This window comes from Zophobas morio, unplaced genomic scaffold, assembly GCF_036711695.1.
Source record: "Zophobas morio isolate AGI-343-1 ecotype UQ-CSIRO unplaced genomic scaffold, CSIRO_AGI_Zmor_V1 ptg000026l, whole genome shotgun sequence".
NCBI classification, from domain to species: domain Eukaryota; kingdom Metazoa; phylum Arthropoda; class Insecta; order Coleoptera; family Tenebrionidae; genus Zophobas; species Zophobas morio.
In genome coordinates this window covers 12573133-12597050 of record NW_026972131.1, presented here as the reverse complement: position 1 = coordinate 12597050, position 23918 = coordinate 12573133, and the positions used below count along the sequence as shown (strand labels likewise).

Sequence of the window (23918 nt, the reverse complement as noted above, 5' to 3'; positions counted from 1 at the left end):
GGATTTTAGAACTTTTTCATTTTTTCAATTTTTTATTTTTCGACCTTTAATTTTTCAATTTCTTGGTAGTCAAGTTTTCAATTTTTTGACCTTTCAACGTTACAGTTTTTCGACGTCACAATTTTGACGATTCTATAATTTTTCGATTTCACAATTTTTGGATTTTGCTGTTTTTCGATTCGATCGATTTTTTCTTCTTTCCAGTTTTTCTATTCATTAATTTTTTCGAGTTTTATTTCTCGATTTTTAGTTTTTCACTATTTCACTTTTTTCGTTTTTTCAGTTCTTCGATTTGCATTTTTCGTTTTTTTTCAATTTTTCAACTTTTCGAATAAAAAAAATAAATAAGAAAACGAAGAAGTATAAAATGAAAACATTAAAAAATCTAAGGATTGAAAATTGAGAAACTTAAAAATTGGAAAAGTGTAAAATGAAAATACTGAAAATTATAGAAACCGGAAAATCGGATAAATGGAAATCCAAAAATTGCAAAATTGAAAAACTAAAACATGGAAAATCGAGGATTTAAAAAATCAAAGATTGAAAGTTTGAAGAATTTAATAAACGAAAAACTATAAAATCGAAAGAAATAAAGGAAATGAAAAAACGAAAAATTGTGATATAAAATCCACAAAAGAAAATTAAAAAATTGGGAAAATGAAAAATAAAACTCAGGAAATTTTAACTCGGGGAAATGAAAAACTGAGAAAATCGAAAAAATAAAAATTGAAAAACAGAAAAATCGAAAAATGAAAATTGTAATATCGAAAAATTGCAAATCGAAAAACTGAAAAATTTGGAAGACGAGAAATTGAAAAATTGAAAAAATTAAAATTGAAATAACGACAAATTGTGAAACCGAATCAAACAAAAATCAAAAAATTGAAAAGTTAAAGAAAATGAAAAAACCAAAAATTGGTGGAAGGTAAATAAATCCAGATTTTTCGAAAAACTGTAAAATTTGATAAAAATTATTTGCTCGGATCTAAACAGATTATTAACTATAAGATTTACTAAGTGACTTAATGATAGAGTGACTTAATGATCTAGTGACCAAAGGACTTAGGTACTTAGTGACTTACTGACTTAGGAAGTTTTAAATTATTGATAAAGTGATTGAGTGAGTGACTTAGCGGCTTAGTCACTGACTGACCAATGACTAAGTGGTTAATTGATTGAGTAGTTTAGTGATCTAGTGACCCAGTGACTTAGTGATTTAGTGACTAAGCGACGTAGTGACTTACTGACTTACTAACTTAGTGACCTACTGACTAAGTTATTTAGCGACTTACTAACTTACTAACTTAGTGACTGATTAACCATTGATTTAGTGACTAATTTAGTGACTCGGTCATTGACTGACTTATTGACTGATTGATTGACTGACTGATTGATTGACTTACTAACTGACTAGCGAATTTACTGACTGACTTAGTGATTGATTTAGTTCTCAGGCCAGGCCAGGTCAGGTCAGGTCAGGTCAAGTGAGGTCAGGTCAAGTGACGTGTTGACTGAGAGACTTAGCGATTTAGTGATCTAGGGACCCAGTGTTTTCGCGACTTAGTGTATTAGTGAACTAGTGACCAAAGAACTTAATCACTTACTTACTTATTAAGTAAGTAAATGACTGACAGAGTGATTTAGTGACTAACTAACTTACTAATTCAGTCACTGACTAACTCACTGATTTTCTGACTGACTTAGTCTCTTAGTAACTTACAGGTTTACTGCCTTAGAGACCTGGTGACTTTGGGGTTTCGTGATTTAGTGATTTATTCATTTTATGAATTACTGCTGATTGACTTAGTAACTTAGTGACGTACCAACTTTGTCACCCATGACCTAGTGACTTAGTGATTCACTCACTGACTTAGTCAGTGGCTTACATAGTGTCTTAGTGACTTAGTGTTCTAGTGACCAAAGGACTTAGGTACTTAAAGACTCAGTGACTTAGTAAGTTAGTAAATTATTGGCAAAGTGATCTGGTGAGTGACTGATTTAGTAATTTAACGGCTTAGTCACTGACTGACCAATGACTTAGTGATTTAGTTACTAAGTGACGTAGTGACTTACTGACTAAGTAATTTAGCGACTGACTAACTTACTGACTTGCTGTCTTAGTGATTTACAGGTTTACTGCCTTAGAGACTAGTCACTTTGTGGTTTGGTGATTTACCGACTGATTCATTTTAAGAATTATTACTGATTGACCTAGTGAATGAATGACGTGGTGACTGATTGGATGACTTAGCTAAAGTGACCAATGACTTAGTTACTTAGTGACTAACTAAGTTAATAACTTAGTGACTTGTTGACTCAGTAACTTATTGACTTACTAACTTGGTTACCCATGTTCTAGTGACTTTTTGATTCATTTACCGACTGAGTCAGTGGATGACTTAGCGTCTTAGTGACTTACATGTTTACTGCCTTAGTGATTTAATGACCAAGTGACTTGGTTCTTTCGTGAGTGATTGACTAATTGACTTTGTTAATCATTATTTAGTCACTGACTGACCGATTCACTCATTTATTTCCTGAGTTAGTGACTAAGTAACTTAGTAACTAATTGACTGGCTTAGTGACTTAGTGGCTTAGCGACGTAGTGACTGCTTGATTAATTTAGTGACTGACTGACTAATATAGTGGTTTCATGATTTATTGACTGATTCATTTTAAGAATTATTACTGATAGACTTAGTGACTGATTGACTGACTTAGCTGAGATGGCCAATGGCGTAGTTACTTAGTAACTAACTGAATTAATAACTTACTGACTTGCTGAATCAGTAACTTATTGACTTGCTAATTTAGTTACCGACGACTTAGTGACTTAGTGATTCACTGACTGAGTCAGTAGCTAACTTAGTGTCTTAGTGAATGACTTAGTGACGTAGTTAATGATTGACTTACTTAGTGACTAAAATAACGACAAATTGTGAAACCGAATTACCGAAAAATGGAAATACTAAGAAATGAAAGTAAATGAAACACGAAAAATTTTGATATCAAAAAGTTGGTCGAAGGTAATTAAATCCAGATTTATCGAAAAACTATTTTTATGATTGATAACCCCTATAACTTATCTACATATAACTTAAAATAAAGATTATTTGTTCTGATTTATGTAGAGAATTAACTATGAGATTTACTAAGTGACTTAATGATAGAGTAACTTAGCGATCTAGTGACCAAAGAACTGAGGTACTTAGCGACTTACTGATTTAGTAAGTTAGTAAATTACTGACAAAATGATTGATTGAGTGCTTTGTGATTTAGTGACCCAGTGACTTAGTGATTTAGTGACTAAGTGACGTAGTGACCATTGACTTACTAACTTAGTCATTTACATAGTGCTTAGCGGTTTAGTCACTAACTGACTAGTCACCAAGGTGTTAAATGATTGAGTGATTTAGTGATCTAGTGACCCAGTGAATTAGCGACTTAGTGGCTTACTGACTTAGTAACTTAGTAAATAAGTCACAAAGTGATTTAGTGATTAATCGATTTAGTGATTTAGAGATTTCTTCACCGATTGACTAACGACTAACTGACTAAGTGATTGAGTGACTTACTGATCTTATAACCCAGTGATCTAGTGATCAAACGACTTAGTGACTTACTGACCAAGTAATTTAGTGATTGACTGACATGACTGATTTAGTGAGATAGTTGCTGATTGACTGACTTAGTGACTGATTGACCCACTAAGTGACTGAGTGCCTGATTGACCGATTTAATAACCTAGTGACTTAATTATTTCTTGATTGACTGACTGATTTACTTTGTGAATCATTGCCTAGTCTCGGACTGGCTGACTGACTGACTGACAGACTAAATTATTGAAGAAGTGACATAATGACTGATTGAATGACCTATTGACTGACTAACGGATTTACTGACACACTTAGTGGTTGATTTAGTTATTAATAGACCACTGACTGTCAGGCCAGGTCAGCTTAGGTCAGGTCAAGTGACGTAGTGACTGAGAGACTTAGTGATTTAGTGATTTAGTGACCCAGTGATTTAGCGACTTAGTGAATTAGTGAACTAGTGACCAAAGAACTTAGTGACTGACTGACTTAGTGATTTAGCGTTTAGTCAGACTGATTAATGACCAAGTGGTTAAGTGATTGAGTAGTTTAGTGATATAGCGACCCAGTGACTTAGTTATTTAGTGAGCAAGCGATGTAGTGACTTACTGACAAAGTAATTTAGCGACTGACTGACTTATTGACCTAGTGACTGTTTAACCAATGACTTAGTGACTAAGTAACTTAGTAACTCAGTCACTGACTGACTCAGTGTCTTAGTGACTTACAGGCTTACTGCCTTAGAGACCTAGTGCCTTTGTGGTTTCGTGATTTACTGACTGATTCATTATATGAATTATTAGTCATTGACTGACCGACTGACTGATCGACTTAGTGACTAAGTGGTGTAGTGACTAATTGGCTGAGTTAGCTGACCTAACCAATGACTTAGTAATTTAGTGACTTATAGATTTAGTAATTGACTGACTTACTAACTTAATTACTAAGCTACCTAGTGATTTAGTGACTTATTGGCTGACTTAGTGTCTTGATGACTCACAGGCTTACTACTTTACTATCTTATTGACTTAGTGGTTTCGTAACTGACTGACCGATTCACTTGGTGAACTATTACTTAGTCACTGACTGACTGACTGACTGACTGACTGACTGAATTAGTGACTTACTGACTGATTGACAGGTTAGATCAGGGCAGTTCATATCCGAAAAAAAATTGTATCTTTTATAGTCAATCAGTACAAAGGATCTCAAAAATTTGAGCCAAAAATTACACTTTCAAAGTTCAAGATCGAATTTTTCAAATTGAGCATTGTTTTTTTTTCGTTTTAGTCAACAGCTTGAAAAAAGTTTAATATCAAAATTTGAGACAAAATCTGCGGTTTTTGGATGTCGTCCAGGTTCTTGAGATTTTGTTAATGTTAAAAAAAAATTAAAAAGTTTTGAAAAAAGTTGAAACTTTGGAGATCTATGTAAAAATTAAAAGGCCAAAACAAAGTCTACAATTTTTATTTTTAAAGTTAAAATATTAAGAAATTTAAAATTTGCCAATAAATAAAAAGAATTTGAAAACTGAAATTTTCACAAACCATTAACATTGCGTAAATCCTAAAGACAATTTTTGTAAAAAAATCTTCAATGTGGCAAGAAAAAAAAAATCCTACACTGTTCTATTTTCTGACTTATTGACTTACTGATTGACTGACTAACTGACTAGCGGATTTACTGACTGACTTAGTGATTGATTTAGTTATTAATAGACCACTGACGGTCATACCAGTCAGGTCACCTCAGTCAAGCTTTGTCAGCTTAAGTCAGGTCAAGTGACGTGGTGACTGAGAGACTTAGTGATTTAGTGATCTAGTGACCCAGTAATTTAACGACTGACTGACTTATTGACTTAGTGACTGTTTTACCAATGTCTTAGTGACTAACTAACTTAGTACTTCAGTCACTAACTAACTCAGTGATTTCTTGACTGACTTAGTGCCTTAGTGACTTACAGGCTTACTGTCTTAGTGACTAAGTGACGTTGTGACTGATAACCAATGACAATGTAAATTAGTAACTGATTGACTTACTAACTTAATTACCAAGCGATCTAGTGATTTAGTCATTTAGTGACAGACTTAGTAACTTAGTGGTTTAGCAACGTAGTAAATAATTATTGACTTAAGGAAGTAGTTACTGATCGACTGTCTTAGTGACTGACTGACCTAGGGACTGACTGACTAACTGACTGAATTAGGGACTTACTGGCTTAGTGACGTAGTGACTGATTGACAGGTTAGGTCAGGGCAGTTCATACCCGAAATAAAATTTGTCTGTTTTATAGTCAATCAGTACAAAGGATCTCAAAAATTTGATCTTGACATTTGTGTTTTGGAGGAAAATTGTGAAGACTTCAAGACTTGAGATAAAAAATTCTAGGTGAAAACAAAGCAAAAAATAAAAAAAAATAAGTTAATACAAAATTTTGTAGTTCATCGATATTTTACCAGTACTTGGATTCTATGTGGAAGTAGATCTCAAAAAAAGATGAAATTAAAAAATATATGAATTTTCCAAGAAACTCAAAGTCTTGACATTTTCAGCGAACAATTGATTGAAAGTTAGGTCGCAAAAAATTGATTTTTTTTAATTTTGTAAAATTAAAAAAATATCTTCAACGTAGCGAGAATGAAAAAAATTCCTACACTGTTCTATTTTCTCTCTAGAAGATTTTTTGAAAAAGTTAGAATTCTGAAACTCACGAAAAGCCAAAATTTTAAAAAGCGTCAAGATTTTAAATTTCATTCAAGGTTTTATTTCATAATTTTTATATTTCTCGATTTCTCCATATTTTGTCATTTTTACTGTTACAGTTTCACTACACAAAATTTTCCATCAGATTTGTTGTCAGTCTATCAAGACTGACATTTCTTGGAAAAAATCGCTTGGCGACAGTCTCAGAACTCAGACGACTCGATTCTAGAAGTCGCGGATTCGAAGAACTGCCATCGAGGGGGCGGGATGGGGTGCAATACACCGAAACCGGTCTTGTCATGTTCGCGGAACCGGAAATATGTCTCTTCGATTCTTAATTATTATTAATTACACTAACATTGGGTAATTTTTGAAAAAAGTGATTTGGTTTTTAGTGGATAAGGCGTCAAAGTGGTATTTAAACGATTTTTGAAAAAAAATCGTCGGGTTTTTGGTGGATTAAAGTGGAGTTAGTGTTAGAAGGGAGCAACAGGATTTTTCGGAGGTTATGTAAGGTCAGAATATCTGGTTTATTGTAACTATTTTCGTTTCAAAGCGGCCCAACTCTCTCGAACACATGAAAGCTTTCCAGTAATTATGAGTCCGGTGGTCCTCCATGTCATGAAAAATTCATACACATGAAATTCGTCCCGTCGAACTACTTAAATTATTCACAACTCAATCCTTTTATAGTTTATGTCTAACTCCGGTAACGGTAATATCGAACAGACTCGGACAAAAATAGTGTTTTACACCCCGACGTAACACTTTATTTATTTTTATTAATTTGGGGGTGCAGTGTGTGTTATTGATCACTTTGTTCCAGCAGGGGATGGTGGGACAAAACGAACACCTAAAAGTTATTTCTCGATCACCGTCGGAACGCCATATTGAATGAGTTTTCTTCAGTAATTCGATTGTCTCTCGGAAACGCATCACTTTTCTTTCGGTAGTTTCACGTTCCACGAACACAAAGTAGAATCTTGTACACTTTATAGTTCTTTACCCGGCTTCCTCTAGACGCTTCCTGGGTGTTTTGGTCATTCCTCTGCAATGTTATTGACTCCGGCGCTCCTTCACATTTCATTTCGCGTCGGAAACGGCCGCAATGCTCGTAAAAATCGATTCTTCAATAATAAATCTGTAGGGCAGTCCTTCGAGAATAACGGCGCAAATATCGGGATCGAGAAGTTTATAGTTTGATGATGACAAGTTGATTGATTAATTTAGGGTTGAGGCGCAAGCGTCACATCAATCTTGTTCACCGACTCAACAATCAAAAGAATTATGCAAACTTACCGTTTTTCAGCTTACAGTTGGAGACCAAGTCGTTCATCAGCTCCTTGTTTTTCTGCAAGCAAGAAATCGGCCACATTTAGCACATTGACTGGGTTTTCGGTGACATTTATTTGTCGTACGATCGCGGTAATAATGATCTGATAAGATAGAAATTATTCGACATTAGCTGGTCCAAAAATAAACTATTATCGCGAATGCAAATATTTTCACGTTTAAGCCTGGAGTGACGACGAAAAATTATTTTAAATGTTCGGAATGAGATTAAACTTTTAACGCAGTTATCCCGCCTGGGCCTTCCTTTAACCCGATTTACGCGATTAAGCAACTTCGCTATTAAAGTCTTCGTAAGCAGAATGACAAACTTTGGCTTATAGGGCTGCAAATATTCAAGTTAATTAATGAGTTAACCTCCAACAAAACTACGCGCAAACTCCCGAGGGAGGTTTTTTGGCGCTTTTCTGGAAAAACTGACATTAAGTTTATAAACTTGACTCAAATTTATTTAAGTAAAAATTAACTGTCTCTTAAATATGAGTTTCTAAATTTTGGTTCGACCTGACTGCCGTCTTTGCACATTTTTGCAGCAGAATTTCAATTTAGACTTCACAACGCAATGAAAAATTTAATAAAGTGAAATTATTGCGAGATTACAAATTTATACCAAATTATTTTCCTCATATAGCTGGTGGATTTGTGCGAGTCACGTGGAGGGAACGACGCATTAAAGCTAAGAATAAACAGTCTTTAAAGGGGCGTTAAACGAAAGTAATTCGTGTCCCTTGATACTTAAATCCGTGTATATAGTCCTAAAACGGATTATTTTGAGATTGCGTTTCCAGTAAAGTCTAAAACTCGAATAAACAGTGGGTGCCTACACACTTGTTAGCTGGATGTCAGACGGCGACGGCGTTGTGGTAATGTTTGTTCAGAAAAATGCAACTTTAAATTGGGTTTGTCGAAGACAGACTTGTGCATTGTGCAATTTTTCTTGGAGAAAATGTTCATCGAACGTGGTGAAACTAAAAACTCTCCAGAAGCTTTTCATTTAAAAGGAAATTTACTTGCATCAAATCTTGCTTTTTTTTAAAGATCTTTTTCATAAGTTTGCGTTACTCATATTTTGTCTGGAAGTAGATTTGGAGAAAACCTGAAATCTTAAACAAAGTGGCAATTTTCCTATCTGAAGTAAAAAGTCAAAATCTGCAAGCACTTTAAAGTCTTAAAACTTAAATTTTAGATTTTAAATTTTTTAGTATTCTCGATTTTTGATTTCAATTTTTCCTTTTTTATTTTACTATTTTTCGTTTTTTCAATTTTTCGATATGCAATATTTCGAATTTTCATGTTTGAGATTTTCAACTTTTGTATTTTTAACTCTAAGTTTTCAATTATTTAATTCTCGCTGTTTAATTTTTCCACAGTTCAATTTTTCGTTTAATCAGTTCTTCGATTTTTAAATTTTGTTTTTTTTTTTGCATTTCTTCAATTTTTAGATTTTGATTTTTCATTTGTTCAATTTTTCATTATTTCGATTTATCGATTTCACCTTTTCAATTTTTCAGTTATTCAATTTTCGATTTTTCAGTAGATATCTTGATTTTTAATTATTTGTTTCTTCAATTTTTCGAGTTTTCAGTTTAAAATTTTTGAATTTTTTCACTCTTGAATTTTTCAACTACGTATTCGTTTCTTCGGTTTTTCTTTCTTAAGTTTCCCGATTTGCAATGTCTAAAGTTTTTAAGTTAAGTTTAATTTCCAACTTTTGAAGTCTCGATTTTTAATTTTTTGATTCTTGTATTTTTCGTTTTTTCAGTTTCTCAATTTTTCAATTTTTTTAATTTTTCAATTTTTTCAATTTCTTTCTTCATATTTTGATAAAAAAAAATTCAATGTCCCAATTTTTCAGTTTTTCGATTTTACTATTTGGATATTTTGATTTTTCATTTTTCCATTTTTTTCAATCTTTTTGTTTCGATTTTTGAGTGTCTCGATATAAAATTGTTTTTTTGGTCGATCGATTTCAACCTTTCTTCAATTATCCGATTTTTCAATTTTTCGCGTTTTCAGTTAAAAATTTTTGAATTTTTTCTGATCCTAAATTTTTCGATCTTTTAGTGTTTTGATATTTCTTCCTATATATATCCTTCGTTTCTTCAGTTTTTTGGGTTTTCAGTTTGAAATTGTCTTGATTTTCGTTTGTCCAATTTTTCAATTTTTCAATTAGCATTTTTTTGGTTTCACTACATACTTACATTTTTTTTATTTTTTCCAATATTAATCTCTTGAATTTTTTAATTTTTCAGTTCGATTTTTAATTATTTGATTTTTCAGTTTTTTGTTTATTTTTTCGAGTTTTCAAGTTTAAAATTTTCAGTTTTCGAGTTTTTAACTTTTCAATTTTTCCATCTTACTGTATTTCGATTTTACAATTTTTCGATTTTTCAACATCCTGCTTTTTAGTTCTTAGTTTCTTCAATTTTTCGAGTTTTAAATTCTAAATTTTGAAATTTTTCATTTTTGAATTTTTCAACTATTCATTTTTTCGATTTTTCTTTCTTAAGTTTTCCGATTTGCAATGTTTAGTTTTTAAGTTAAGTTTCGAATTTTAATTTTTTGATTCTTGTATTTTTCAGTTTCTCAATTTTTCATTTTTTTTAATGTTTCAATTTTTTCAGTTTCTATATATTTTGATTTAAAAAAAATTTCAATGTCCCAATTTTTCAGTTTGTCAATTTCAAAATTACCAGAGATCGATTTCAACGTTTGAATTTTTCAATTTTTAGTTTTTTCAATTTTTCGATTTTACTATTTAGATATTTTGATTTTCAATTTTTTTCAATTTTCAATATTTCGATTTTTTCAACTTTCAATATTTCGATTTTTTTAAGTATTGAGTTTTTCAACTTTTTGACGTGCAATATTTCGAGATTTCAGTTTGAAATTTTCAACTTTGGAATTTTTAACTTTTTAATTTTTCAGTTATTTAATTTTTTGTCCATACGATTTTTTCCATATTATAATTTTTCCATTTCCGCATCTCTATTTTTAATTTTTCGATTTTTCAATGTTTTGTTTCATCAGGTACTCGACTTCTAATTTTGAATTTTTTAATAAATTTTTCCTTTTTAATTTAAAATTTTTGAATTTTTTCTATTACTAAATATTTCGATCTTGCAGTGTTTTAATGTTTTTGTTTTACTACATATTTTTCTGTTTTTTCAAATATCCATATTTTGAATTTTTCAATTTTTCAGTTTCTTGCTTTTAATTACAATTTGATTTTTAATTTTTCGTTTGTTTAATTTTTGGATATGCAATATTTAGAGTTTTCAATCTTAAATGTTAAAGTTTTCCCATTTGCAATAGTTAGAGTTTCTAAGTTAAGTTTAATTTTCAATTTTTGAAGTTTTCATTTTTGAATTTCTTTAATTTATTCAATTTTTCAATGTTTCGATTTTTCAATTTCTCAATCTAAAATTTTTCCGTCCATCGATTTCAATTTTTAAATTTTTGTTTTTTTCGGTAGATATCTTGATTTTTAATTTTTCGTTTCTTCAATTTTTCGAATTTATAATTTTTAATTTTCGACTTCTGAATTTCTCAATGATTCAAGTTTTCGCTTTTTATATTTTGTTTCTTCCATTTTTTAATTGGTAATTTTTTAATTTTACTATTTTTTGTGTTTTTAGTTTTTCCACTTTTTCAATTTTTCATTTCTTCAATTTTTTGAGTTTTCAGTTTTCAATTTTGAAATTTTTCATATGTGAATTTTTCAATTTTTCGGTTTTCGTTCTAATTTTCAATTTTTCGGTGTTTCAATTTTCGTACCTGGTTTTTAATTCTTCATTTCTTCAACTTTTCGAGTTTTCAACTTTAAATTTTTGAATTCTCGACTTTTGAATTGCGTTTCAATTTTTCGATTCGCAATTTTCAATGGTATTTTTCGTTTTTTCAGTGTTCCAATTTTTCATTTTCTCGATTTAAAATTTTCCATAGATCGATTCAACTTTTGAATTTTGAATTTTTCGTTTTTCCAATTTTTCAGATTTTCGGTTTTCGTTCTACTTTTCAATTTTTCGTTCATTTAATTTTAGTACCTTGTTTTTAATTTTTCGTTTCTTTCATTTTTCGAGTTTTTAAATTCGGAATTTTGGAATTCTTGACTTTTGAATTTTTTAACTATTATTTTTTCCAGATTTACAATTTTTTAATTTTTGTTCCATCTTTTTCGATTTTGAATTTCGTCGGTTTTTCGAGTTTTAAACTTAAAATTTTTGAATTTTCGACTTTTGAATTTCGTTTCAATTTTTCGATTCGCAATTTTAATGGTACTACATATTTTTTGTTTTTTCAATGTTCCAATTTTTCAGCTTCTCGATTTAAAATTTTCCATAAATCTGTTCAACTTTGGAATTTTTGAATTTTTCGTTTTTCCAATTTTTCCGATGTTCGGTTTTCGTTCTACTTTTCAATTTTTCGTTCCTTCTGTTTTAGTGCCTTGCTTTTAATTCTTCGTTTCTTCAATTTTTCAAGTTTTTAAATTTCGGAATTTTGAAATTCTTGACTTTTGAATTTTTCTCTTTTTATTCCATTTTTCGATTTTTAATTTCGTCAATTTTTCGAGTTTTAAACTTAAAATTTTTGAATGTTCGAATTTTGAATTTCGTTTCAGTTTTTCGATTCGCAATTTTCAATGGTACTATTTTTCGTTTTTTCAATGTTCCAATTTTTCAGTTTCCCGATTTACAATTTTCCATAGATCGATTCAACTTTTGAATTTTTGAATTTTTCGTTTTTCACTTTTTAGATTTTCGGTTTTTGTTCCACTTTTCAATTTTTAGTTCATTCAATTTTAGTACCTTGTTTTTAATTTTTCGTTTCTTTCATTTTTCGAGTTTTTAAATTCGGAATTTTGGAATTCTTGACTTTTGAATTTTTCAACTATTATTTTTTCCAGAATTACAATTTTTCAATTATTGTTCCATTTCCGATTTTTACTTTCTTCAATTTTTCAACTTAAAATTCTTGAATTCTCGACTTTTGAATTTCGTTTCAATTTTTCCATTCGCAATTTTCAATGGTACTATTTTTCGCTTTTTCAATGTTTCAATTTTTCAGTTTCCCGATTTAAAATTTTCCATAGATCGATTCAACTTTCGAATTTTTCAATTTTTGATTTTTTCAATTTTTAGGTTTTCGTTCCACTTTTCAATTTTTCGTTCATTCAATTTTAGTACCTTGTTTTTAATTTTTCGTTTCTTTCATTTTTCGAGTTTTTAAATTCGGAATTTTGGAATTCTTGACTTTTGAATTTTTCAACTATTATTTTTTCCAGAATTACAATTTTTCAATTATTGTTCCATTTCCGATTTTTACTTTCTTCAATTTTTCAACTTAAAATTCTTGAATTCTCGACTTTTGAATTTCGTTTCAATTTTTCCATTCGCAATTTTCAATGGTACTATTTTTTTCGCTTTTTCAATGTTTCAATTTTTCAGTTTCCCGATTTAAAATTTTCCATAGATCGATTCAACTTTCGAATTTTTCAATTTTTGATTTTTTCAATTTTTAGGTTTTCGTTCCACTTTTCAATTTTTCGTTCATTTAATTTTAGTACCTTGTTTTTAATTTTTCGTTTCTTTCATTTTTCCAGTTTTTAAATTCGGAATTTTGGAATTCTTGACTTTTGAATTTTTCAACTATTATTTTTTCCAGATTTACAATTTTTCAATTATTGTTCCATTTTCCGATTTTTACGTTTCTTCAATTTCTCAAGTTTTTAAATTCGGAATTTTGGAATTCTTGACTTTTGAATTTTTCAACTATTATTTTTTTCAGATTTACAATTTTTCAATTTTTGTTCCATTTTTCGATTTTCAATTTCTTGAATTTTTCGAGTTTACAACTTAAAATTTTTGAATTTTCGACTGGTGAATTTTGTAGAAATTTGAGAATTTCTAATTTGGAATTTAAAATTCTGGACTGAAAAGAAAGATCTGGGAAATTCGGGAATTGGTAACTAAGAACCTTAATTCGGAGAACTTGAATTTGAAAATTAATAACTACTATTTGTAATTCAACAATTGAAATTGAGAAAGAATAACTGGAAATTTCGAAATTTGGAAATTTGCAAACTGAGCATTGAAAATTTGATGTTTAGAACCTGATAATTTATTACTGAGAGCTTTTGAGAATTAGGAATTGAAAATTGGAAAGTAGGTATGTACTAGAAATTACGTACTGTAAAGTTGAGAATTTAGGAATTCGAAATTAAGGATTTATAATTCTTGTATTCGGAAAATGCGAATTTCGAAACTGGGAATTTTAAACAGAATTTTGGAATTTCAAATACGAACTTGAAAATCTCGGATTAACAAGTTCGGAATTTGAAAGTGAAACCAGAATTTAAAATAAAAGAAAATTCGGGAAATTGGGAACTGAAAATTAGGAATTTAGGAACGCAAGTACTAGAAATTGAGCACCGCAAGCTGCAAATTCAGGAATTCGAAAATAAGGATTTAAAAATTTTGCATTTAGAAAGTGAAAACTTCGAAATTAGGAATTTGGGAAGCGAGTAGTGAGATTTAAAAATTCAGGAATTAGGAATATTAAAGAGAATCTGCGAATTACAAATACGAAGATTTTTATTCTTCAGAAATTTGAAATAGTAGTATTAAAAAAATAAAAAAAATATTTAGGGTTTGGAATAATCAAAAATTCGATCCTGCAATTCGAGAATTCCGGATTGATAACTTCGGAATTTGAAAATGAAGCCGGAATTTAAAATACGAAAAGTGCAAACTGAGAACCCACACTGGGAGAGGGATATTTGAAAATTAGGGACTAAGAATTTGGGAATTAAAAATTGGAAATGTGGAAATTTTGGCATTAGGGATTTGTATTTAGGATTTGGAAATTGAGATTCCAGAAGTCGAAAACTAGAAATTAATCATTCAGAACTAGAATATCTGGACTACGAAAACGAGAATGGGAACTTAAAAAAATCATAACTTATGACTATGATTTACGAGTTGAGAATTTGAGAATTTCTAATTTCAATAATTTGGAACTTAAAAATTCTGGAACCGAAAAACGAGATTTGTGAAATTCTTGAATTCGTAACCGAAAACTTGTTCTGGGTAAACTCTAAATTAGAAATTACAAATTCCTAATCGTAATTCAATAAATAAAATTTGAAAACTGATAATTAAGTTTTGTAAATTTCGACATTTGCACACAGAAATGAAAATTTAGCACTTAGAACCTAATAATTTGTAACTGAGAAAGGGAGTTTCGGGAATTGGGAACTGAAAATAAGGAATTTAGGAACGCAAATACTCGAAATTGAGCAGCGGAAGCTGCAAATTCAGGAATTTGAAATTAAGGTTTTAAAAAGTTTGCATTTAGAAAGTGAAAACTTAGAAACTGGGAATTTTTTCGTTTTGCAAGTTTTCGATTTTCAGGGTCTCGAGTTTCATTTTTCGATTTCCCAACTTTACAATTTTTCAATTTCGTATCATACTAAGGAAATGAGTGAACAGAGCTCGTTACATTTGTCGTAAAACTAATTTAGTCAGCGTCTGAAGAAAGTCTGAACGTCGGAGATAAAACCAGCAGTAAATAATGAGAAAGTAAGAAGTGATTAATCTCGAAAGATTTATGTTCACGGGAAGATTATTCTTTTTGAATTTATAAAAACATCCATAAAACTAAAGCTCTCAATAAAAACGCGGAAATAGAATTTATATATAAATTTTTTGACAAAGATAGAGGCAACTGTGTTATCATTAACACTTTATCAGTACAAACAAGAACGTGCCTAAAACTTTATTGTTTTTTTTTGACACAAAAACCCCTTTTATGTGGCGTACACATCCATTTTCACTAACTCTTCTTTGTTTCATTCCCAGCAACCCACCGTGTAATTTTCTGGTCAAGTTCACCCAGACCCATTTATTACAAAAAACACATTCCCTCCACCTCGCACTGTCAACGTCAGCAACAAATTACTTTTAATCTCTCACGCCTGAATATTTCATGAGAAAATTATTAATGACGCCACAGGTACTCATCAAATGTGGAGCAATATTTTCCAAAAACTAGACAACTGCGATAATTGAGACCGACCCAAATGGGCAATTTGACACCAATTTGACCCTCTTTCCCGGCAATGCGAACTTTCCCAGCAGCTATTTACCCTCGAATCGCCCCAACACTTTTTCATTCGCTTGAAAAAGAAAAACTCGTTATGACGCTAACTACTCAAAGCTCGCAATTGTGAAAATAAACGAAGAGAAAATAAATATTCCACCCCTCGGACCAAATTACACCCCACAACTGACTTCTTACCTCCCATATAAGTTTGAAATCGTGCTGTTCGACCCGCAACAATTCGCACGTTGTTTGCGTAACGACGGTCGTATCCCTTGGCAGATCCTGAAGGATTGATTCGCCGAAAGTTGCTCCAACCCCCAGCGTACACAACGTCACAGGTATCTGTAACAAGCAAACATGAAACTTTTTCAAACACGAAACAAATGCGAGTATTAATCATGGTGAGGGGGAAAGTGACACTAAGCTGCTTATCTGCTGCGACATATTGGTTACAGAGTTTTGCTTGTTGCGGCTTTTAATCGGATATAACGGGGTCTTTGACGATTATCTCAGGGCGAAAATGGGACGATAGTGTTTATTGGTAGTGTCGGGGTTGTTTTTAAGCAGATGCGGAAACTCCCATCGACGCGTTAATTAAATCGATTTATTTTAGTATTTGTTTGAGCGCGATGAAAATTGGGGAAAATTAGATTTCGCAATCTATGGAGGGAAATCGGGGCGTAATTGACTTTGAAGATGTTTAATCGTTGAAGGTGTGTTTGTTATTACGTTGACTTTTAAGGGGTGAACGGTCGGAAGGAGAGGGTTTTTTCAAGCAAATTCGAAATTGGGACGAAATTGAATTATCAAATTAAGCTAAATTAAATTAAAATTGACGTCAACGCGAATTTGTGCGCCTACGCTAAAACAAAATCCCCACGCACCTGGAACGATTTTTTTTGGTTCTTCAGTTTTCGATTTGGAATTTTTAGAGTTTTTAAACCTAAATTTTTCAGTTTTTCAGTGTTTGAATTTTTCAATTTTTAGATTTTCCAATGTTCCGATTTGATATTTTTGGTTTTTCAATCTCAATTTCTTCAATTTTTCGTTTCTTCAATTTTTTTAATTTTTTTTGTTTCTTCGGTTAAGGGTTTTTTATTTTTCGAGTTTTTCAGTTTAAATTTTTGAGTTTTTCGATTTTCAAACTTTTGAATTTTTCAATTTTGATGAGAGTTTGCAATTTTTCGATTTGAGTTTCCCGGGTTTTCAATCTGTACTTTTTCAGTTTTTCTATTTGCAATTCTTCGTTTTGGTTTTTTATTTTCTTTTTTTTTTTAATTAATCAATTTTTCAATGTTTGGATTTTTGTTTTTTAAATTTTAATTTTGTCAGTTTTTGGTTCTTCGGCGTTTCGATTTGTGATTTTTTCGTTTCTTTAATTTCTAGATTTTGCAATTTTTCGATTCTTTAATTTTTCATTTCTTCAAATTTTCAATTTACAATTTTTCGTTTAGGTTTCTATTTTTTTATTTTTACAATTTTTAGAATGTTCCGATTATATATTTTTTGTTTTCCTATCTAAAATTTCTTCAATTTTTCGTTTCTTTAATTTCTCGATTTGCAAATTTTCAATTTTTTATTTCTTTAGTTTTTCGAATTTCCAACTTTTGAATTTTTCAATTTTGAGATTTTGCAATTTTTCAATTTGAGTTTTTCGAGTTTTCAATTTGTAATTTTTCAATTTTTCGATGTGCAATTTTTCGTTTCGGTTTTTTATTTTCTTTATTTTGACAATTTTTCGATTTTTCAATGTTCCAATTTGATATTTTTTGTTTTTCAATCTCAATTTCTTCAATTTTCCGATTTTTCAATTTTTTTTGTTTCTTCGTTTTCGATTTGGAATTTTTCGAGTTTTTAAGTTTAAATTTTCGAGTTTTTCGATTTTCCAACTTTTGAATTTTTCAATTTAGAGATTTTGCAATTTTTGGTTTCACTTTTGTATTTAATTTTTTTTTAATTAATCAATTTTTCAATGTTTAGATGATTTTTTTTTTAATTTTAACTTTTTCAGTTTTTGGTTTCTTCGGTTTTTCGATTTGCGCTTTTTTATTTCTTCACTTTCTAGATTTTGCAATTTTTCGATTCTTTAATTTTTCATTTCTTCAAATTTTCATTTTGCAATATTTCGTTTAGGTTTTTTATTTTTTAATTTTCCAATGTTTAGATTTTTCATTGTTCTGATTTTATATTTTTTGTTTTTCTATCTCAATTTCTTCAATTTTTCAATTTTTTTTGTTTCTTCAGTTTTCGGTTTGGAATTTTTAGAGTTTTTAAGTTTAAATTTTTGAGTTTTTCGATTTTCCAAATTTTGAGTTTTTAAATTTAAAAATTTGGAATTTTTCGAGTTTGAATTTCTCGAGTTTATTTTTCGTTTAGATTTCTTATTTTCTTTATTTTTACAATTTTTCAATTTTTTAATGTTCCGATTTTATATTTTTTGTTTATTTCTATCTCAATTCCTTCAATTTTTCGATTTGGAATTTTTCGAATTTTTAAGTTTAGATTTTTCAGTTTTATGGGTTTCTAACTTTTCAACTTTTGAATTTTGAAATTTTTCAATTTTTCGATTTAAGTTTCTCGAGTTTTCAATTTGTAATTTTTAAATTTTAGATTTGAAATTTTTCGTTTCGACTTATTTTCTTTTTTCCAATGAATCAATTTTTCAATGTTTAGGTGTTTTATTTTTTAATTTTAATTTTTTCAGTTTTTGGTTTCGTCGGTTTTTCGCTTTGCGTTTTTTTTTCATAGATTTTAGAATTTTTTATTTCTTCAAATTTTCGATTTGCAATTTTTCGTTTAGGTTTTTTATTTTCTATGTTTTCACAATTTTTCGATTTTTCAATGTTCCGATTTTATATTTTTTGTTTTTCTATCTCAATTGCTTCATTTTTTGTTATTTCAATTATTCGATTAGCAATTTTCAATTTTTCAATTTTTTATTTTGTGTTTTCAGTTTTTCGATTTGGATTTTTCGAGCCTTCAAGTTTAAATTTTCAGTTTTTCGATTTTTCGACTTTTGAATTTCTCAATTTTGAGACTTAGCAATTTTTCGATTTGAGTTCTCCAGTTTTCAGTTTGTGATTTTTCAATTTTTTGATTCTTTAATTTTTCATTTCTTCTGAATTTTCTTAACTTTTACAAGTTTTCGATTTTTCAATGTTCCGATTTTATTTTTTTGTTTTTCTTTCTCAATTTCTTCAATTTTTCGATTTGCAATGTTTCAATTTTTTTATTATTTTTTTTTGTTTCATCAGTTTTCGATTTGGAATTTTTCGAGTTTTTAAGTTTAAATTTTTCAGTTTTTCGATTTTTCAACTTTTGAATTCTTAAATTTTGATATTTTGCAATTTTTAAATTTGAGTTTCTCGAGTTTTCAGTTTATAATTTTTCAATTTTTTTGCAATTGTTCGTTTCAGTTTTTCATTTTCTTTTTTTTTGAATTAATAAATTTTTCAATGTTTCGATTTTTTTGTTTCTTCGATTTCTAGATTTTGCAATTTTTCAATTCTTTAATTTTTCATTTTTTCAAATTTTCAATTTGAAATTTTTCGGTTCGGATTTTTATATTCTTTATTTTTTCAATTTTTGAGTGTTCTAATTTTGTAATTTTTCCTTTTTTCAGTTTTAGATTTTTCAGTTTTTCGATTTTCAATTTTTCGTTTCTTCAATTTTTGATTTGCAATTTTCCTAGTTTTCATTTTAAATATGTAATAATAATTAAAATTTTTAAATTTTTCCATTTTTAAATTATTGGATTTTTCAATTTTTCGAACTTTCAGTTTTACAGTTTTTCGATTCCATCATTTTTCGATTTTACAATATTTGGGTTTTTTCTTCGATTCGATTCGTTTTTTCTGCTTTCGAATTTTTCCATTTATTAATTTTTTACCATTTTTTTAAGTTTCTCGATTTTTAGTTTCTCATTGTTTCAATTTTTTATTTCTTCAGTTTTCCCAGTTTTCAATTAAAATTTTTTAATTTCCGACTTTTTAATTTTTTCAGTTATTCAAATTTTGGATTTTTCAGTATTTTATTTTAATTCTTCGTTTCTCCAATTTTTTGAGTTTTTAAATTTTCGAATTTTGGAATTCTTGACTTTCGAATTTTTTCAATTGTACACTTTTTGTTCTATTTTTTGATTTTTCGTTCCTCAATTTTTCGAGTTTTCAATTTAAAATTTTTAAAAGTACTATTTTTCGTTCTTTCAATTTTTCAATTATGTATTTAATTTTTTTACTATTTTTCTTTTTGAAGTTTTCGATTTTTCACTTTTTCGATTTGTCAACTTTTCGAATGGAAAATTGCAAAATTGTAAAATAAAAAAATAAAAATGAAAAAACCAAAATGTATAAAATGAAAAGTTTAAAAATTCTAAAAATTGGAAACAAGAACTGGAAAAATTAAAGAAACGAAAAATTAAAAACTCGAAGGAAAAATGAAAAAGAAAATTGAGAAAGTTAAAAATTGAAAAAGTGGAAAATCGAAAAAACGAAAAATGTTTCGTAAAATCGAAATTTTGAAAATTAAAGAAATCTGAAAATGAAAAATAAAAATGAAGAATTTGAAACTTGGGGACACGAAAAAATGGAAAAACGAAAAATTAAAAATCGTGATATCCAAAATTGTTAAAACGACGAAGAGGAAAAACGAAAAATTGTAATATCAAAAAATTCGTCCACATCAAATAAATAATTTTCGAAAACTTATAAGCTTTGATCTTGAAAATTTTATTTTTTTATGAAAACCCTTATGACTCAAAATAAAGATATGTACGTATATAAATATAAAAAAACGAACCGTAAATTTGTTTCAAGTGATTTTTTCCAGTATAACATTTTGAGATGACGTCATCAATTTTTTGCAGTTTCAAAGTTAAATTACAAAATGTTAATATACATACAAAATTTGATAACAATTGGTCCAGTGGTTTCGGAGATTACGCGTCTAATAAAAATCAACACACGACAGACAGACAGAGGTCATAAAACGTCGCGAAAACATGAAAGTGGAAAGTCGCCTGATGGATTCGAGCTTGTTCTCAGGAACTAAAAAGAATCACACGACCGTAAAATCGTGGCAATTTTCGTCCATTTCGTCCCAGCTTCTGGTTATTACCACGTCCGACCCGTGAGAAAACGTTTCTATCAAACCTCTAATTCAACAAAGACGGCTTTCTCCAGAGACTTCGAATATTTACCGCCGAAATCACAAAGCGAACTCCACAACTTCACTAAAAACTCCAATTCAAACACCCGCCGAACTTTCTTCAATTACAATAGGCTTAGTCGAAATAATAAGCCAAATCTGCATGCTAACGCTCCATGTTTATGAATCCGAGTCGTATTTCCCTTAATTAAGCGCTAGCTTTAAGAACGCTTGGCAAAAAATTTCGCAATATTGCATCAGAACTTCCAAGGGTTATTAAGGGAAATTAGGCGGGGGCGGCGAAGCCCGCCACGAAACCGTAAAAATTTCATAGACGTCTGAAATGTCGACTCCGGCATAGTTGTGATTCCGACGTCGCGCCGATGCTGTCTGCCCCAAATTCCGTGTAATCAGAGCTTAATAACGCATAAATATCGGGGCTTTATGATAAAGCTGACGTCGCGCATATTTTACCCGGAAAGAATATCCACAAAGGGTTTAACAAGCGAAGCAAAAAAACAATTATTAAAACGTTGTTAACACAAAAACCATTTCCTCTGGAAATCTGAAATTACAATTCCAATTTGGCGAAAATTTAACCCTTGCGTATTTTTTCGGTTTAAATGATTCTGTTTTCAAAGGAGCGTGGAAATTATCTAAAAATTACAAAAGAATTACGGCCGGAAAAATAACGAACAGCTGTAGCGCACTACGGAGATGTGGGGTTTTATATTAATGAGTGGTTTTGTTTATGTACAAATAGCCTGGAACTGCTGCGTTTCCAGGTTCTTTTTTTCATTTATTTCAGGGATGAGTGAGTCGCAGGAATGATGTTACATCATGTGTAATACAATCAAATTTCGCTCCCGATTTTACTGGAAGTGACGTTGGATTTAATAAAGTTAAAATGTGCAATTATTTTCGCTATTTAGAATTCCAGGTTCAGCGGGAAGTTCGGATATAAATTTTAATATTTCCTCTTGCGAGAAGAGGATTTTGTTTATACGGGTCTGATTGCTTGGTTTTGTTGTAGAGTTGTGTGAAGTGTTTTATCGATCTGGAAATAGTAATTATTTGATAAATGGTGTTTCTGGATTTGGTTTTTTTCTGCTCGGGTTTGTCCGTTTCTATTAATCAGACGAAAGTTTGCGCAAAGCGAATGTGTTTTTTAAGCCAACGACAAAAACAAGATGAATGTGGAAATTACAATTTTTTTGTGGAAAATTAAATTCCTTTTTTGTGTCTGTGTTTTTTAATGCCGACATGGAGGTGTTGGACAAGAAAATTTTCGGGATTTTTTGTTGAAGTTGCGTAGTTTTTTTTTCTGGAGAAAATATTTAACGAAAAAGAATTCTCAACGTCCTAAGAAAACAAATGAGATTTTGAGAAATCATCACATATTTTTCGATTCCCTATTTCCAAAAATTTTCAGGTCTTTATCAAAATTTTTGGGCAGAAAACTAAGAAACCTGAGAAAAATTCAAATCATGGAAATTTTTGTATTTTTATGAAAATCTTGGGAGTTTCAAAAGAAATGGAACGTTTTCATATTTTTTTTGGAAATTATTTTCAAGATATCAACTTTTTTGAAGATTTTGATTTTTCAAACAAAATGTCAAGATCTTGAGGAAAACAATTATCATAGTTTTAAGAAAAAAAGCGAGAATTTTAGGTAAAAATTTCCAAATTTTTGGATTTCTCTCGTCAAAATTTGTAGGTTTTTCGCGATTTTATTTTCTAAAGATCATGTGAGTACATTTTTTTGTTCGAATAGAGGCAATTTTAACAGTTTTTTGGAAAATTTTTGGAAATTATTTTGCAGTTTTGTACAGTTATTTGAAAAGTTGTTGTAATGTGCTGAAAATGTTTATTTCTACTCGACTGTTTTAATTCTTTTTGATGAAAATTTTGGAAAATATTTTGCCGTTTTCGGTTATTTGAAAATATTGTGAGAATACCCATTCTCTCTATAACCTAGCAGTTTTTCCTATTCTTTTTAATTTTTTTTTGATATTTTTTAAAACTTACTTTCCCGTTATCCGTGGTGGTTTAAAGAATTGTGACCAAAACGTCTTTAGAATGATAAATCTACCGAAAATTTCCTACGTATGAAGACTTTTTTCTTTTCAAATAGAGGCAGTTTAAATTTTTGGAAATTATTTTCCCATTTTTTCAGATTTATATCAAAAGTTATTGCAAATAAATAAATCATATCATATCAAAATGGCCTCAGCTTGTTAATCTGTGGAAAATTCCTTACAAACGAGTACTTTTTTCTGTTCAAATAAAGTCCATTTGGTGATTTTTTCAAAAATTTTTGAAAGTTATTTTAGCGTTTTCCCCGGTTATTTGACAACCTTGAGGGAAATTCTCTACAAGCCTGCAGTTTTTCTTATTAATTCGAATAAATAAAATAAAATTATTTGGAAATTTTTTGGAAATTATTTTCCCGTGCACGCAATTTTTAGAAAATTGCTACGAAAACGACTTTAGGTTGATAACAATCTAGAGAAAATTCCCTATGATTGCGTACTGTTCGAACGGAGGCCGTTTTAAGATTTTTTTGGTAAAATTTCTGGAAATTTTTCGGAGTTATTTCAAAATTTATTACAAAATGACTTCAGGTTGGTAATCTGGAAAATTCCCCCAAAATAAATACTTTTTCTATTCAAATAAATTTTTGGAAATCAGGTTACCTTTTTCCCCGGTTGTTTGAACAACTTGGGGGAAAATTACTTCCTATTGTTAATTTCCACAAAAACCTATAAGCCAACAGTTTTTCCTATTTGAATAAAACCCGTTTTAAGATTTTAGGAAATTTTTTGGAAATTATTATTCCCGTTGTCAGTAGTTATTTAAAGAAGTGCTAAAAATGCCATTAGATTGATAAGAATAAGCACTTTTTCTGTTCGAATGGAGCCAATTTTAACATTTTTTTGCAAAATTTGTGGAAATTATATTTGCGTTTTTCGGGGTTATTTCAAAATATAATGCAAACTAATTTCAGGTTAGGAATCTGTTGAA

The 23918-nt window shown here is 29.7% G+C and overlaps 1 protein-coding gene across 2 annotated transcripts in view; it reads right to left on the bottom strand.

Moving 5' to 3' along the window:
* The window catches only part of Epac (Exchange protein directly activated by cAMP), a 226735-nt gene that overhangs the window by 52775 nt on the left and 150042 nt on the right, over positions 1 to 23918 (bottom strand). For both annotated transcript variants that reach the window (XM_064065349.1, XM_064065350.1), the window contains 2 exons: positions 15945 to 16091; positions 7596 to 7647 (listed from right to left, as the gene is read on the bottom strand). In XM_064065349.1, the coding sequence (XP_063921419.1) occupies positions 7596 to 7647; positions 15945 to 16091 (199 nt within the window). The remainder of the gene's footprint in view (positions 1 to 7595; positions 7648 to 15944; positions 16092 to 23918) is intronic.